At 51.0% G+C, this 18,225-nt stretch overlaps 2 protein-coding genes across 2 annotated transcripts in view; one reads left to right on the top strand and one right to left on the bottom strand.

Annotated features, from left to right (window-relative positions):
- NBEAL2 (neurobeachin like 2) overlaps positions 1-9,102 on the bottom strand; it is a 158,704-nt gene extending 149,602 nt beyond the window's left edge. The window contains exon 1 of the mRNA XM_066631445.1: positions 8,949-9,102. Within this exon, the coding sequence (XP_066487542.1) occupies positions 8,949-8,999 (51 nt within the window). The 5' untranslated portion in view covers positions 9,000-9,102. The remainder of the gene's footprint in view (positions 1-8,948) is intronic.
- Positions 9,103-17,678: 8,576 nt separating this feature from the next.
- CCDC12 (coiled-coil domain containing 12) overlaps positions 17,679-18,225 on the top strand; it is a 29,514-nt gene continuing 28,967 nt past the window's right edge. Inside the window, exon 1 of the mRNA XM_066628053.1 lies at positions 17,679-17,775. Coding sequence (XP_066484150.1) covers positions 17,680-17,775 — 96 coding nt within the window. The 5' untranslated portion in view covers position 17,679. The remainder of the gene's footprint in view (positions 17,776-18,225) is intronic.

The raw sequence follows: 18,225 nt of genomic DNA, 5'->3' as shown, positions 1-18,225 counted from the left end.
TTCTGAAGAGGCACAAGTGAGATCTATAAAACGGAGTAGAGAGAATCAAGAGACTGAAGCTTCATTGGTGCCTCTGTGTATGTACACCCAAAGAGACCAGGGGTTCCGGATCGCCTTCTGAAGCAGACTCACAGTTCAGGTCAGGCAAAAGGACTCTGTGCAGTGCGTAGTTCACTATGGTGCTGCCACTGGTCTGCCTAACCCAGCACTGTCTGCTCTCCAGGGTCTCAAATTCTTTGAACACATTTAAATTGCAGATGACAGGAATCAAGTCCAAGAACCTTTGCGTTCAGATGTCTGAAGGATGCCCTCCACCCTTCCTGGTTTTCAAGGGAAATGAGGCAATTCCATGTTGGGAGGGGGGATCCATAAACACTTATTGCCCACAAGAGTTCAGGGAACCTTCATGTAAGGAGGCAGGAGACCTTTAAAGCCAGGGGGTGGGGCAGTTCAGAGGGGATCGCTTCCCACAGCAGAACTTGCCTGTGAGCTTCCCTGAGGCATCAGACTGGGTACTTTTGCAAACAGATGCCAGACTGGAGCCCAGAAACTCTGATGGGGGACCAGTCACTCGACCTGCTCACACTGCCCTAAGAACCACCACCACCACCCTGAGAATAAGCTGTAGTTTAAGATTAGCTCATATCCTATGCGAGTCCCATTTCAGACTGCAAGCTCCTCGGGACAGGGAAGTGCCTCTTATCTTCCAAAAAGCAGCACATTGGTGGCGCTATTATGCTGCCAATCAGTAACAAAATGGAATAAGTAGAGGCAGGCTAGCTGGAAACAGCATGACCCAGTTTGTTATCTTGCTATCTGAATTTATTTTACGTTTCAGTCTCCTCTTCTGCCACCCTTATCTTCCAATCTGTACAAACCTAAAGCAAAAGGAAGGGACTGATTCTGAGCTGCAGCATGCCTGCTCCGCTTTTCAAAAAATTATTGTAGATGTTCATTTCAAGCCAATCAGAAATGTTCGTTTTCCTCCATTAGCTTTATTAGTATGCTGTAAGCCACGGCAACTTCCTCCTCTCCACAACAACAACAAAAAGAGGAATTTTCCCTCCGTGCAGCAGAGTCTTTGCAGAACGAACACAAAGATCTTGTTGTAGGAGACCAGTTTGCCTAATGAGGGACTTCAGCCAAAAAAACCAGAAAAAAAGTTGGAGGTGAAGAGACTATCTTATAACCTACCCAGTGTGCAGACCCTGAGATAAGAGCAGCAAAGGGAGCCTGGCTGGAGAAGCACACACTTCTTCTGGGCTGAAACAGAAGCACCTTTGGTTTCTATCTCCATGCTTGGAGGTGAAGCATCAACTGGATTTGGGAATCTGAATTACAAATTGGTGATCCGACACAGGGAACAGACCTTGGCTCAGTGGAAGAGCACATGCTTTGCATGCAGAAGATGTGATGTGAGCCAACTCCAGAAAAGATGCCTCAGGGAGCACTCGGGACAACCTGATGCGCACCTGTCGTCACTCCCTCGCACCTGGCATTTGGAGAAGGGCTGCCTCTAAAACCTGGATGTTGCATACGGTCATCATGGCCTGTAAACCTGTGCAGTGTATTCAGGCTGCTGCGTCATAGATTTCCGTAATGGCATGGCATGACATGGGAGGCACCTCTCCTTTCCCTTACTGTGCACTGAGCTGAGGCTCACCTCAAGCTGCCCACCACAACCCAAAGCTCTCCTCTACAGTCACTGCCAGACCCACTGAAGGCCTCCTTCATTAGAGGCACAAAGTATTGTTCTCTGTTGGCAGGGGGCATAGTGAGTGGATGCTCTCTGCTCTATTTCATTGTCATTCTGAGATTTCCACATCCCTTTGGTCTTGCTCTGGTTAAATACCAGAGCAGTGACAGTAAATACCAGTGACAGGTTCAGATTTCAGAATGGTGGAGGAATCTATTCAGCCATGTGCCATCACTTTCATATTATTCTCTTTTTTAAAAATTTGTGCAGTTTGGGGAAGATAAAAGTCAAGAGGACAAGTCTTCTCTCTCTTCCGGCTGAGCTACGGTGCAAGTGAGAGATGAGCCCTCCCCACTTCCAGTCTGCAAAATCCCAGAAATCTATCAGGGGACCCATATAGGCAGAAGGTCTGAGTTCTGCTTTAGAAATGTTTCCAGTACAGCAGAATTTCAAAATCCAGTATACATATATGGTGGAATCCAGCCAAGGCAGACCATCAACACATATCTATATTAGACTATACCAGGTGTGTCAAACTCATTTCATACGGAGGGCCACATAGCATTCAAGATGCCTGTTGAGGGCCAGAAGTGATGTCATCAGGCAAGAAGTGATGTCATTAAACAGGTCATAACCAAAAATAAACACTTTTTCCGGTTAGGAACTCATTAGCTGCAAATGACAAAAGAGAAAATATATGAATCTTGATCATATTTCAAGATATGGGAGAGCCTAATTCTCACGTGGGCTGCCCTTTCAGCAGTAACACCTCAGCACTACACAGCAACTGAAAGCCTGAGGGCCATATAAAAAGCTTCTGCGGGCTGCATCCGGCCCCCGGGCCTTATGCTTGACACCCCTGGACTATACAAACACAGGAGAAAAGTTGATCAGGACAAGAGGTTCCACCTGTGATAATGTATATGAGACCAGTGCAGAGACCCTGTGTTGCCCAATTTCTCTCTTCCCCACTCCAGCCATTTCCAGGATAATTCCCAGCCAGCAAATGCCGTGGGACAGAATTCTCTGCCCCAAACATGCTTCGCGCCCCACAGCATAATCCTTGAGCTTTGGGCACCAGAGCCTTCTGCACAGCAGGCCTCACACTCTGGCTTTCAGGTTCATGATCACCCAGCAAGAATTCCAGAGGCATTCAGACAGGGAGGAGAATCCGTTACCCTGCTAATGTGTTTTTTAATATGTTTTTATCTGTGAAATTATGTTTTAATTTGTTTTATATGTTGTTAGCTGCCCTGGGTCCCTTTTTGGGAGAAGGGCGGGATAAAAATAAAGTTTTATTATTATTATTATTATTATTATTATTATTACCCTCACACAGCAGACTGGTCCTGCGGCAACTTTGAAGCAATCTATGTGCCGAGGTCGGCACTTGTATGCACAGGGAAAGGCAGCCACCACCTGTCAGCAGCAACTGCTCCTCTGTGCTCCTCCCAGACCATGGAGATGGTGCCAACCTCTTTCTCCCTTTAAACCCAGCTCAGCTGGGCATCTTTTGGCACAACCCCTTTGCTCCCCATCACCAGCAAAGTGGTGCTCAAGCACCTGCAAAAGCATTGGTCGAGAGCTGAGAGACACCAAACCTTCCCAGTTCAGAGCCTGCCTTTGCTGTGGTCTCTTCTCACCAGGCGGTCTCCTCTTAAGGCACAGCAACAATCCAGGTATAATACTGCAGTAACGCTTGGAAAGTCCAAGATCCAACTGTCTGGCACTCCCAACAGACTGCTGTCCAAATTGCCCAGGAGCACTCCCAGCTTGGAAACTCGTCAGCCCCCGTGCATGCATGCTGAGTCTGGCTTGGCGATGGCGCCACAGTAACAGGCTATGGAAGCTGCCTGGGGACAAGCAGCTTGGCAGTCATGCACATGGTGACCCAGTTGCTAGACCAGGGCAGTAACCAGAGTAACAATGATCCAGGGATCACCAAGGGCTGGACAGCATCTGGCAAAGCTCATAATCCAATACCAAGAAGCTCTCCCTTACTGTCCCTACATTGCAAGGCTGTTGTAAAGGCAACTTATGAAGCGCTTTGCACATGCAATGGGTACCACAGAAATACCACGCCTCAAAAGTTAGAAAAAACTGCCACATCGGCTGCAGCCAAGAGCGACAACATTCCATGAAGCAGTTACCAGCCTGTCAATCACCTGTGACAATTTAATCAATGGATGTGCATTGTTGGGCTCTCTCAGCAGTTAGTTCTTTCTAGTACTCTCCAAGCAGGAGTAAGTAACAAACTAGGTTATGTTTTATGTTTACAAAGCTGTTAGAATCTCTGGTCCTAAACAAAATCCTTCACAAATAAGTAATTAAAAACTGTAAGAAAAGTATTTTAACCTCCGCCTTAAGTTTTTATTCCTTAAGAACAAGCAGCCCAGTGGTAGTAAATCATTTTTAATCACAAGAAGAGCTTTCTCTTACCTCTGTCGCTGTGCTCTGCTTACCAGCCACTCCAATATTAAGGGTGCAATCCTAACTAGGTCTACTCAGAAATAAGTCCTATTTTGTTCAATGGGACTTACTCTCAGGAAAGTGTGGAAGGAAGGAAGGAAGGAAGGAAGGAGGGGGGACCCGGGAAACTATAAACCTGGTCAGCCTAACATCTATTCCAGGTAAGATGGTGGAATGCCTCATCAAAGATAGAATCTCAAAACACATAGACGAAGAGGCCTTGCTGAGGGAGAATCAGCCTGGCTTCTGTAAGGGTACGTCTTGCCTCACAAACCTTTTAGAATTCTTTGAAAAGGTCAACAAGCATGTGGATGCAGGAGAACCCGTGGACATTATATATCTGGACTTTCAGAAGGCGTTCGACATGGTCCCTCACCAAAGGCTGCTGAGAAAACTCCACAGTCAGGGAATTAGAAGGCAGGTCCTCTCCTGGATTGAGAACTGGTTGAAGACCAGGAAACAGAGAGTGGGTGTCAATGGGCAATTTTCACAATGGAGAAGAAGCGGTGTGCCCCAAGGATTTGTCCTGGGACCGGTGCTTTTCAATCTCTTCATAAATGACCTGGAGACAGGGGTGAGCAGTGAGGTGGCTAAGTTTGCAGACGACACCAAACTTTTCTGAGTGGTGAAGACCAGAAGTGATTGTGAGGAGCTCCAGAAGGATCTCTCCAAACTGGCAGAATGGGCAGCAAAATGGCAGAAGCGCTTCAATGTTAGTAAGTGTAAGGTCATGCACATTGGGGCAAAAAATCAAAACTTCACATATAGGCTGATGGGTCCTGAGCTATCAGTGACAGATCAGGAGAGAGATCTTGGGGTGGTGGTGGACAAGTCAATGAAAGTGTTGACTCAATGTGCAGCAGCAGTGAAGAAGGCCAATTCTATGCTGGGGATCATTAGAAAATGTATTGAGAACAAAACAGCTAATATTATAATGCTGTTGTACAAATCGATGGTAAGGCCACACCTGGAGTATTGTGTCCAGTTCTGGTTGCCGCATCTCAAAAAAGACATAGTGGAAATGGAAAAGGTGCAAAAGAGAGCGACTAAGATGATTGCGGGGCTGGGGCACCTTCCTTATGAGGAAATGCTATAGCGTTTGGGCCTCTTGAGCCTAGAAAAGAGGCACCTGAGGGGGACATGATTGAGACATACAAAATTATGCATGGAAAGGATAAAGTGGATAGAGAGATGCTCTTTACACTCTCACATAACACCAGAACCAGGGGACATCCACTAAAACTGAGTGTTGGGAGAGTTAGAACAGACAAAAGAAAATATTCTTTAGTCAGCATGTGGTTGGTCTTTGGAACTTCTTGCCACAGGATGTGGTGACGGCATCTTGCCTGGACGCCTTTAAAAGGGAATTGGACAAGTTTCAGAGGAAAAATCCATTACTGGTTACAAGCCATGATGTGTATATGCAACCTCCTGATTTTAGAAATGGGCTATGTCAGGAAGTCAGATGCAAGGGATGGCACCAGGATGCAGGTCTCTTGTTATCTGGTGTGCTCCCTGGGGCATTTGGTGGGCCGCTGTGAGATACAGGAAGCTGGACTAGATGGGCCTATGGCCTGATCCAGCAGGGCTGTTCTTATGTTCTTATGATTGCAGCCTATGTCCTGACATCTTCCTTCTTATTCCCCTGCCTTACAACATCTTCCCTCTTTTGTCTCAGCCCCTCCACCTTCGAGCGAGATCCTTGGGGCAGAGACCTGCTTTTTTGCTTGTATTATTCCAAGCTACCAAGTGAAACAGGTCTACATTTGGCCAGTGCCTAAAAGAGTGGCAGCTGCAGAATGATGGAAACAAGGTGGGATAGACACATATGAAATAAAGTCAAAAGATAATCAGTTCCCAACCCTAAAATGTGCCAGACCAATCAGACTAAGTAAGGGCCTAAGTAAGGGCCTTTTGCCCCATCCCATGGCTAGCTTTGAATGTACAGTGCTGCTGCCTTATATCACGTCTATCTAGCGGTTCCACAGGCTCTTGTGAATCTTTTCTGACAAGCACTATCCAAAATCTCTTGGTGGCGACAACAGGGACTGCGCCTGGAGACTTCTAATGGGCAAAGCATGAGCTGTACCAATGAGCTGAAGCACCTTTTCCAAATGGGAACATGTTCATAGGAATCTCTCTTACACCAAATCACACTGTTGGTCTATCCAACCGAGGACTTCCGGATGGGCAGAAGGTATCGAGCAGTAACTCCCCCCTGCCTGCTATATTAGCCAAATCACACTCCCCCCCCCCCCAGAGAGTCGCTAACACAAAGGATAAGGCTACCAGGCTCGCCCTCCAAGCTTTGCATCAGATGGAGATGGGAAGGGGAATCAGCCTAGGATTTTCCACACACAGCATGTGAGCCATCATCGGCTTGTCAGCTACTGAGCCAAATATTACACCATTACATCAGTGAGCCCAAATCCAAAGGAACCACACACACACACACACACACACACACACACACACACAGAGTTTAGCTAAATATCACTTTCAGATATGCTGTCCCCAGGCCCCCACCAACTTGGCTATCAGTTCACCCTCAGTCAGACTGTCAATTCAAGGCATTTCACAGATCATTCACAAAATCCCATCTCATTTTCTTTTTAACTGTTTCTGCACAGCCAATAGGGATCCTCCTTGGAAAGAGGCACTCTGTAGTCACACACAAAGCAGGATTTCCGAGAGCTGCCGCGCCTTCCTCGCTGCCACCTAAACTTCTTCATGCTATTGTGCTTTTTAACACACACTCACAGAGCGGTCAGGCGTGCATCTTGGTGCCACAAGCAGCAGTGCATGCAAACATTTCCAAACCACTCTTACTCATGAAAAAGGAGGAGGGCATGAGGAACAAAGCCATGTCAAATAGGCAGGCAACATTACAAACACAAACAGGGACCCAGGAAGTAGACCAGCTGCTCCCTTCGGATTTCTCTCTCCTTCCCTGCCCCCAAGCTCACCCCACAATTCCCTGCTGCCTGCTTCAGGTGCAACGGGGTGGTGGGAGGGTGAAAGAGGAAGGTATTAGAAGCCAACCCCTGCCACTGACCTCTCCACTCCACACATATCAAAGAAAAGCTAGCAGCTCAGCAAAAAAGGAATAGCCCAGTCACTATCCCAGGGAGGGAAGGGGGTGACCTGAAGGTCATCAAGTCCAGCCCTTGAGCTAACAAACAACACACCCCAGACTGTCACGTAGAATTGCTAATGCAAAGGGGACTGGAATGTGGATTCCAGGAGAACAGCAAGGTCCACTGTCCGCCAGAACCTCTCTATGGAACAAGGATGCAGAAACAATCCAGACTTTAAAGTGCAAAGAAAAAGCAAAGCAGCACATGGGGGGGTGGGAGGGTTCAGAAGGCAGAAAGAGAAGAACTGAGACCCTCTGTTCAGGTTGCATATTCTGCTCTTAATCATGAGAAAAGCTGCAACAAAAGATATGCCCCAACCCCCCCCATCCAAGTCTAGGAAAGGGGGGGAGGAGAGGGAAAAAGAGCAGTGAGTAGGCAAGAAGCAACACTGGAGTGGTCGATGGGGGCAGAGAAGGAGGGGAGTGGTTGTAGATGCCCCCAAAGTGGCAGGGTGGACCTGAGAAGGACAAAAAGTGGCAGGGGTCTCCTGTAAGAGGCTGGGGGAGTGGGAGGCCTTGGGCTAGGTGAGAGATACAGCAGACACCCCACAGTGTAGAGGAAAAAGGGGGAGGGAGCCCAGAAGTGGGGCAGCAGCTCACCCCAGGCAACAGGGGACTCTTATTCCCACCCCAAAGCATGAAGAGATCCCAGTGTCAAGCGTCTGAAAGAACAGGGAAGTGAAGAGGTGTGGGGCAAAGAGGGAGCAGGAGAGTGACAGAAGGGAGTGATATCCCCCTATGTGAAAGTCAAAGAAAATTGGGGCAGGGGGAGAAGCAAGAGGTAGCTGAAAAAGACCCATTGCCCTAATGGAGAGAGGGCAGATTTGCCTCCCAGAAATACACCCCCCCCAGAACTAAGGAACCTAGTGGAGTCCAAGGCCTCCCCCAGGACCAGAAGGGGCTTTGCTGAAACCCAATGAAGAGATTCTAAGGGGCAAGAAAGGGGGGGTGTCTCCCAGAGGAGACAAAGAAGGGGGCAGAGGTGAACAACCAAGGGACAGCTGTGGGGGTGCAGGTCACTCCAGGTGGAGAAATGCTGCAGACCCTGGAGACAAGGAGCCCCACCTGGCCAGGAAAGCTGTTGTCCTGAGGGGGGATGCAGCAGGTACCCTGAGACATGGTGCTGGCGCCCCAGAAAGGAGCTTTGAGGAGGAGAACTGAAGCAACCTGTAGAGGGGGCTACAAGGGGTGGAGAGGTTGGTGAGGCAGAACGCCCCCCCCCCCGAAAAGCACAGTCCTTGAAAAGCACCACTGATGCAGGAGGTGAGGCAGAGCCTCCCCATGACAGTTCTTCAGAAAGTGCTGCTACCACGCGAGGCACCTGGTGGAGTTGATTGAAAAGTGTGGCTGCCAGGTGAGGCAGGGCCTCCCCACGGGAGTCCTCTGAAAAGCAGCACCTCACAGGGCAGTGGCACTACTTTTCAGAGGACTCCCACGGGGAGGCTCTGCCTCACCTGGCAGCCACAATTTCCAAAGGACTCCAGCCAGGAGGCTCTGCCTCGCCTGCCAGCGACTCTTCAGTGGGCTCTGGGGGGAGGCTCTGCCTCAGGACTAGGGAGGCGGGGGGGGCGAGGCTGGGAAGGGGGCAGAGGGCGGGTGCCCCCAGGAGCCGCCTTCCAGGTGCCCGGAGGGGCAGAGCGCGGCTACCTTGGCGAAGTAGAGCATCCACAGCTCGTAGAGGCGCTCCTTCGAAGCCATGCTGCGCACGCCCGGCGATCGCCCTCCCGCTCACAGGGCGGCGGCGAGCCTGCCAGCCGCGCCCGGCTCCATCGCAGCGCCGTCCCCGGGCACAGCCAGCCGCGCCGCTCCGGCTCTAGCGCCCCTGCCTCCTCCGGGCTGCCCGGCTCGCCTTCGCCGCCTCCTCCGCCATGGCGCGGGCAGCAGCGGCCGCTTCGGCCCCTCCGGCGGCTGCGGCTCCTCCTCTCGCAGCACCTGATTCGCAGCCCTGCCCGGCCCCGGGGGAGGAAGAGGGCGGGGGAGGCAGGCGCGCAGGGAGCCTCCAGGTGCGAACGGCCCAGCCTCCTCCCGCGGCTGCTGCCCGGCAGTCAGGTGACCCGGCGCCGCGGTCCCGATCCGGCTGGCTTTAGAGTAGACCCGTTGGAGAAACGCTGCCTCCGCCTCTGCGCTGAAGGCAGACCGGCACCTTTGCGGTTGGAGCCCGCCAGGTCTACTCGGAAGTAAGCCCCACTCGCTGGAGTCGGATTTACTTCCGAGTAGAGAGTACGGTACACTAAGCATGCTGGGCTGGATCACCGGTCCACTTGTCGGACCTGGATTGAGACTTACTCCCGAGTAGGGGAGTAGAGACCCGAAATCCTTTGCTCACAGAGGCTGCAGTCCTAGCCACACTTTCGTGGGAGTAAGCCCCATTGACTATAGTGGGACTTGCTTCTGAGTAGACAAGCATAGCATAGCCTCTCAGGCTGCAATCCTGTACCCACTGACCAGAGAGTAAAGCCTATTGACTAGAATAGGGCTTACTTCTGAGTAGACAGGCATAAAATCAAACTCTTACTTGGGAGGTACCCAAGCAAGTACGCCAGCTCCATTTAACTGGGAGCGCTTTACTCCTGAGTAAGCCTGCCCAGGACTGGGCTGCGTATCTCTAGAGGTGCAGTGTGATGCCACCCAGCTTTCCCCCAAGTTCAGTGGGGTTCAGTTCCTCTGAAGCATGATCAGTGGCATAGCCAGAGGGGGGGCAAAGCACTAAGTTTTTCAGAGAGTGTCACCGTGGCGTGCAAGGGACCCTCCCCTTTGGAGCCATGCTTTGCCCCCTCTCTGGCTATGCCACTGCAGCCAGTACTTCTTTTGGTCTGAAAACCAGGTTAGGGCAAAAGGGGGTGGAAGGGTCCCTGCAGGGGCTCAGCATCACATCTAGAATCGGCTGCCAACCCTAAGGCCCTAACCCTAAGGCGTCCTAATTGTCTCTGCTCAGGGCTCAAAATCCAGCCGGAATAAAAGCTAGTGGCACAGGATGGCTCCCCCCTTAGCCAAGCTCACTGTATTGGAGGCATGGGGGAATCCATGATGGAGTGCAGTGGTGTAGTTAATAATCGTGAGCTGGTGCTGAGCTCAGAATGATGCCCCTGAAGTGACGTCAGGCCCGGGCTTTTAAAAAAGTGAAAAAGGGAGAAAATCCACCTTCTCCTCCCAGCAGCTTGCCACCCACTTGCTCTGCCACCTCCTCCCATATTAACACTTTATTGGTTCCCTGCTGTATCATAATAACTCCTAATTGGCTCTTGAAACAATCAGTCTCATTGGTCAGTATTGAGTTAAGAAAATCCAGTTTTTTTACATAATGCAGTTGTGTTTTTATTTTCTGGATATTTGGCTATAACTTTTGATAGAATAGAGATATTCTGATGTGGCTTGTTTCACTGCATTCTGCGTTAAATTCTGCATTGAATGCTATATACCATGATGGTATTATTCAAAAATACCAAGGTTTTCACAATTTTGGCCACTAGTGTCAAGCTCAGGTTGTTGCCTCCCTAAAGCATTGCCTGGTGCAATTGCTACCCCGTGCACCCCCTTAGCTACACCACTGACGGGACGCTCATGCTCTGGCAGCGGCTGAGCTAGCACTCTTAACCTGGCGTGCCTGAGCTGGATTCTGTGTTTGCCCGATACAGCAGGTTGGAGACGGAGATGTGCCATTCTACAGGTAATGAACTGAGAGGCTATGGGCGCAATTCTAACCCCTTATGTCAGTGCTTTCCAGCTCTGAGGTAAGGGAACAAGCATTCCCTTACTTTGAGGAGGCCTCCATGAATGACACCCAACTGCAGGATGCAGCACATGCCCCATTGGCACTGCTATGCCAGTGCTGAAAAGCATTGACATAAGGGGTTAGGATTGTGCCCTATGTCTCACTAATGCACTGGTTCCCAATCTAGGGTCATTGATGCCCAAGGTTCATAAGCCAGTTTTCAGGGAGTTGCAGAGTGCTGGGCTCTGGCATCTTGAAAAGCTGGGCATCAGAACTACTTGAAAGCTTGAGGAAGGGGGAATGTGTAACAATAAATGGCTGGTTCATATATGCATTCTGAGATATCTAAGTTTTGGGCAGCCCAATCCTATCCAGCACTGGAGCAGTGGGGCTGCAAGCCTCTCTAGGGTACCTCTTCCAGGTAAGCAGTCCCTCATTCCAGGTTAAGGTCTTCTCCACTCACCTCCTGAACATTGGCAGAATTTCTAAAGAACCAGATTACTGCCAGTAAGGTAAGCATACCACACGCTGCCCCAAGACCCACCAATATAAGGGACAGCTCATTGGTATCTAGTCCCCCTAAGTAGGTTTTGGGGGCCTCCGTGTAGCAGGCAGTACAGCAAAGATGAAATGCAGGCTTCCATTTTGTTGTTCCTTGAAAGAAACCAGACCAGAGTGAATGTGAGAAAAGCCTTCAGAGCTGATGGACATTTTCTTATTTTCATTTTTTCATTTGAATAACTTGGGACATAGCTGTGTTCCTCACTAGTTTATCTGCTCAAATTTTTGTTGGCAACCTTCAGTCTCGAAAGACTATGGTATCGCGCTCTGAATGGTGGTTCTGGGTTGTGCCGACGCTGTATGGCGAAGTTGGAGTGTCCTCTCCAGTGCGCGAAGCCTGGGTAAAGAAGGTATGAAGGATAGGCTGTTACCCATGCAGCAAATCCCCCCTCTCCACGTCGCTGGAATGGTCCAATGGAAAGGCAGAGGCCAATACGGTTCCAGCGGCATCGCAGGAGTTGCCAGAATGTGTTCAGCCATGAACTGCCTCAGGGACTCCGGCTCTTGATTTTGCCTCGAGGTTGACTCCTGAAGCCTTTTCCACAACTGGATATGGCCACAAGGCAGTGGAGGTTTGAGATCAGAGTTTTCCTTCTCTTAGATGAGCTACCTTCCTAGGCTGACGAGTCCCATCTACCCGGTATTGCAGAGGGAGATCAATACTTCCATTTGCCTCTGCTCCAAATACAGCCACTGGATAACAGGCACTTCATGGCCACCGTATATCAGAATCCCAATTTCATCTACAGCAAAGCATCACATTAAAAGATGGGACATGCAAACATACAACGGAGGGCATCTCTCCAAGACATTTTTGTAGTTGACAACCCAATCCTGAGCTGCCCAGCACCCAGAGGAGCAGCAGCACAAAAAAGGCTGCCACTGCATCCTATGCATGCCAGGCAGCTACCGGCGTCTCCTCAAACCAGGGGACATTCATCCCTTTCCCCTGGCCCTGCAATGGGTCTACTCAACTCAGAGCTGGCTATTTTGCCAGTGCAGAGTTAAGAGGACTCATGTCGGGTCAGAAGATCCAACACAGGGTTCAGCATTCGGCAGTGCCCCCTTCCTCCCCACCCCAGTAAACTGCTGCCTGGAATTCTTCCCTTGCTCTGGGCAGTGTGCTGCTAGTTTCTGGCTGGCACTGGGCTCAGCTTGGACTGGTGCTGGACCAGTGCCAGTGCTGACCCAGAGCTGAGTGTTGCAGGTGTGCCTTCTGGCACATTTTCAACACTTGGCGCCGGCATGAGGCTGGCACACTAAGCTCAGGTTTGGGCTCTGAGTTACGAGCTTCTCTCTATGAACATTCTGAACAATGGGAAGAAACCCTTCTCTCTCTCTCTCTCTCTCTCTCTCTCTCTCTCACACACACACACACACACACACACACACACACACACACACACACACACACATACAGGGCCCAATCCTATTTTCCAGTGCCGGTGTAGCTGTGCCAATGGGGCATGCACTGCATCTTGTGGTAGGGCAGCAGTCACAGAAGCCTCCTGAAGGTATGGGAACATGGTATGGGCAGGAGGTCTGGTCTAGAGGGTAGAGCCTCCATTAGCCCGAAGATAACATTAGAAGGTCGCCAGTTCGAGGACACCGGCAGCTCCCTGAACCTGAACGGCTGAGAATGGCGAGAACTCGAAGCAGCTGACAAGCCCAGCTGAGTGATTCCACCTGCTCTTGGTGTGAGCAAGAAGCGTCTTGGCTGCCCTTCGTGTGAGAGATGGAGCTGCTTGCCAGCCTGCTGGGAGAACTGGAGGCCAGAAGTGAGACCAAATCAGGAAGATCCATTCTGAAATGTTGTTGGTTCTTGAAAGAGAGAACCTCTATGATTGTAAAAATCCCCTTGAGGGATTTAGAAACGCCTGCCTATGTAAACCGCCTTGAATAAAGTCAGAGGAGTAAACCGATGACCGTAAAGGCAGTATATAAATACCTAGTTATTGTTATTATTACCTTGGGGCTGCATTGCGTCTGCACTGGTGCTGGAAAATTGGATAGGACTGGGCCCGTACACACACACACACACACACACAATATTCTGGTGAACTGCTCAGTAAAGCAGTCTATTACATTGCAACACAGCAAGAGTCATGTTCACAAGGGCAGAATTTCATATTCACATGTGTCTCATCTTGCAGAATCTCTCTGAAATAACCTCTGAAAGGCTGAGTAATTTATTCTAGGAAGAGGCATTAATCTCTGTCCTTCATCCTCTTTGGCACTTAAAAGTGTAGCCAGAGATGCCTTTGTCCAATGCCTCATTATGCTGACTCTGCTACTCCTGTCTGTTTGCTTTGATGTCTGCTTCATACAATGCCTTCTAAATTATTTAAAATGCAAACATCTGAATAAAATAAGCCAGAAAAATTGAGACTGGCTTTGCACATCTTTAGTTGTAAGACTGAATTGGAACAATGACCTCTTACTTGTGAGCAGCATGAAAAAATACTGACAGTTTTGAGACTGGGTGAGAGCTGGAGGGGGATTTTTGTGACACAAATTCAGGGGTTCAGAGCTGAAGCACTTCATGGATTTCATGATCTGCAGGTCTCTTGTTATCTGGTGTGCTCCCTGGGGCATTTGGTGGTGATACCACCAAATCTGTGAGATACAGGAGGCTGGACTAGATGGGCCCATGGCCTGATCCAGCGGGACTTTTCTTATGAAGATTCACAGGGGCTGCTTTCCTAGCTCTACAGTGGCGCACTGGCTTCTCTACTCTCTTTCTAACAATTTGCAGCAAGTGCAGGAGCTGTGTCCACAGAAGGTTGTTTTGATCAAGCCACCTGGCAGACAGCGGGGCAGCCATGTGGGTCCAGGCAGTGCAGTGGCTGTGATGGCAGTTGCAGGCAGTGGGGTGGTGCTGGAGACCCTGGGAGGTGGAGTTACCATTATGTAAACATTTCTTGGTGGTGCCTTGGGCATTCACAGGGGACCCATTTCTAACGGTTCTGTGAAAGACAACCATATTTTGTCATCAAACAGGCATCTTGTGATGTTTGCGGAATGCAATACTTAAGAAGCATTTACATTCTTAAATATATTTACTCACCATTTACTCCCCATGTCCCTGCCATGATGGGTATGTGCATCCTCCTGATTTTAGAGGCAGACTACCTCAGAATGCCAGATGCAAGGGAGGGCACCACGATGCGGGTCTCTTGTGGTCTTGTGTGCTCCAGGAGGCATCTGTTGGGCCATTGTGAGATACTAGATGGGCCTATAACCTGATCCTGCGGGGCTCTTCTATGTTCTTTTGTACTAGTACCACCAGTGGTACATGAGGCAGTGTCTGGTTGTACTCATGGGACCCCCTGTTGCCTGGCAGTGAGGCCAGCAGCACAGTAGGAGACTTGGCTTGGTGGGCAGAGCCACAGCACGCGCTTTTTGCATGCTTGAAAAAGCCCTCCTGTCCACCCTGAGCCTCTTACCTGTGTTTGTTGTGTCACATCTGGCTTCCCAATCCGGAAGTAATTGGCTACTGCCGGTGGTACTTCTCATAGGTGGGCCATGTGAAGTGGTATGGCAGGACACAAATGTTGAGAAATGCTGGCTTAATTGTACATTGGGAGCTGAAGAATGTGACCACAGACACAAAGTGGCTTTGCCAATGTTTTGTCTCTCAGCAGTAGCATAACTAGAGGGGGTGCAAAGCACAGTGTGTAAGCGGCCCCTCCCCCTCTGCTTCAGAGCCATTCCTCTAGAGCAGGGGTGTCCAAACTTTCTGGTAGGAGAGCCACATCATCTCTCTGACACTGTGTCGGGGGCCAGGAAAAAAAAGAATTAATTTACATTTCAAATTGAATAAATTTACATAAATGAATATTTTAGAGATGGAACTATAAAAGGCCTTCCACAAAGCAAGGCCAGCTTTTCCTTTTCTGCTGCTGCAGCATCACAGCTGTGAAACAGCAAGTAGTGGAGGGAGCCCTCATCCCACAGATTGCACAAGAGGTCGAACAGTTGACCGTCACATTGAGAGCAGTTGCATCAGGCCAGCATGGGCTCCAGCAAGTCTCCAGATGGCCAGAGGCTCATTGGGGACTGGGGTCTCCCTGAGGGCCGTATTGGGAGTCCTTGAGGGCTGCAAGTGGCCCCAGGGCCAGGGTTTGGGCACCCCTGCTCTAGAGCAAAAGGCATATGCCTTTGTATCTGGTAACCCTATAATGAGTAACCATGAGTAATAATGAGAAAATAAACAGATAACATATGATTACATACTGTGTGTTGAACACAGCAGGACAGAAATGACATGTAGCCATGCTTCAGAAAGCCCTCCCATCTGCCATGAGCCTCTTACCTGTGTTAGGGTGCAATCCTAACCCATTTTTCAGCACCAACATAAGGGTAATGCAACTTCGAGGTAAGGGAACGAACATTGCCATACCTTGAGGAGGCCTCTGTGCCTGCCCCCCAACTGCAGGATGCAGCATATGCCCCACTGGCACAGCTATGCCAGTGCTGGAAAGTGGGTTAGGATTGTGCCCTTAGTTGTATCACATCTGGCTTCCTAATCCAGAAGTAACTGGCGATGACATCATCACTAGTTACTTCTGGTGGTATTTTTCATAGGTGGGCCATGTGAAGTGGTATGCCTGGGGACGAATGTTGAGACAGGCTGGCCCAACTGTAAATTGGGAGCTGGTAACCCTACAATGAGTAGCCATGTATGACAAGCTTCCGTTCTTCCCAGAGAAGCGAGATACCAGGATGGTACATCCACAGATTGTGAGGGTTGTATTGCATAAGGTATGACTGGTTGTGCCCAGAGAGCGCAAATATGGGTTGACTGTGAATAAAGGAAACTGTCGTGAACTCTAAAGTTAACTTGATCTGCTTCCCTGGAACACTGTCAGGAGAGTGTATGAGCCAAATCCTTTCCAATTTCAGTCCTGGTGTAGCTGTGTCAATGGGGAGTGCATTGCATCTTGTGGTGGGATGGTAGTCATGGAGGCCTCCACAAGGTAAGGGAACATTTGTTCCCTTGCCTCTGGGCTGCACCGATGCTGGAAAGTTGGATAGGACTGGGCCCTAATGGCCCAACCTTATCCAATTTTCCAGTGCTGGTGCAGTTGTGCCAGTGGGGTGTGCATTGCATCCTGTGGTGGTGGGGTGGTCACTGGGGCCTTCTCAATGTATGGGAACATGTGTTCTCTTATCACAAGGCTGCATTGTGACTACCCCAGAGCTTGAAAATTGGATAGGATTGGTCCCTAAGTTGGGGAAAAAATTTGTGAAGTTATGGAACAGTTGGGTGGCAGGGGAAGGGACCCTGTGAGCCTTACTTTGTTCTGACTGCAATCTGGCTGGACCTATAAAAGGAGCAAGAGCTCAGGCCAGATCTTGTGGTGGGAGCTGGGCTTCTGGAGTGGAGAAATTGGGTTTGTTCTGCACCATCCACTCTGGCACCAGGGGCCAGTGGGAACAGCAGTGATGTGCACACCCCGGAAGCAGGAAAGGGAGGAGAGAAGCAGGGAGGCATTCTAGAAAAGAGACCTTGGGGGGGGGAATGGCAGGGTCTTTGCCCCCAGGCACTGGTGTAGCTGGAGGGCGGGTGGAGCAGCCTGTCCAGTGGGGCGGGCAAGCGGCCCCTCCCTTTGGAGCCATTCCCAGCGGGGGGGGGAGCAAAACAGAGCCGTATGGGGGGGCAGGGAGAAAGCTCCCCCTGCCGGGAATGGCTCCGAAGGGAGGGGCCGCTTGCCCGCTCCCCACCAGACTGGGCGCTCAGCCCCCCTCCAGCTATGCCATTGCCCCCAGGACTCTGTCACAAGGCTGAGATCCCGCCTGAGAACCAGCCCACCAAAACAGTCACAGGGGTAAAGGTTTATTAAGAGTTGAGATCATCAACTCTTCCAGCTAAGAGGACAACCATGATAAATAATAAAAGGAGGCCTTCCGCCTGAGCCTCCCCTTCTGTGCAGCCCTGCCATAGCCCCTGCTGCCCCCTGCACAGGCACACGTGCCACTCCCCAGCCCTTCCTCAAGGTCCAGCTTCCCGATTGATGCGCTCGCTCGATGGCTCGGCGCTCGCCTGCTCCTGCCTGCGGCTGCTCCGAAGACGTCGCGCACGCCTGCGCAGTGCACACCAAGATGGCGGCTGCTCCGGGAGGGCTGCAGGAGGAGGCGCTGAAGCGGAAGGAGCGGCTGAAGGCTCTGCGGGCGCGCACCGGGGCGGCGGCCAGACAGGTCGGGCGGTGCGGGAGGTCGGTTCGCGGGTGCGGGCAGGGAGGGCTGGGGCGGAGTGCGCATGCGCGCGCGGGCTCTGCCTCAGTGCTGTGGGGGCGCCGTTGGAAAGTGGGCGTGGCTATGCAGATTATGCGGGGCCTTGCGTGGGGACGTCATTCCACGTGTATTTGAACAGCAGAGGCGCCCAAAGGAGGCTTCCTGCCGGTGGCGTAGCTGGAGCTGTGGAGCGGGCAAGCGGTCCCTCCCTTCGCAGCCATTCCCGGCGGGGGGAGCAAAACGGAGCCGTACCCCGGGAATGGCTCCGAAGGGAGGGGCCGCTTGCCCACTCCCCGCCAGACTGGGCGCTCCACCCCCTCCAGCTACGCCACTGCTTCCTGCTGCCCCCTGAGCCAGGCACGCAGTGGGGAGGGGCTGACCACGTGGCTTTGCCCCGCTTGGCTGGCCTGGTGG

The sequence above is a fragment of the Tiliqua scincoides genome, chromosome 5 (genome assembly GCF_035046505.1).
Source record: "Tiliqua scincoides isolate rTilSci1 chromosome 5, rTilSci1.hap2, whole genome shotgun sequence".
NCBI lineage: Eukaryota > Metazoa > Chordata > Lepidosauria > Squamata > Scincidae > Tiliqua > Tiliqua scincoides.
Note: the sequence above shows the minus strand (reverse complement) of the source record. Positions and strands in the feature narration are given on the sequence as shown.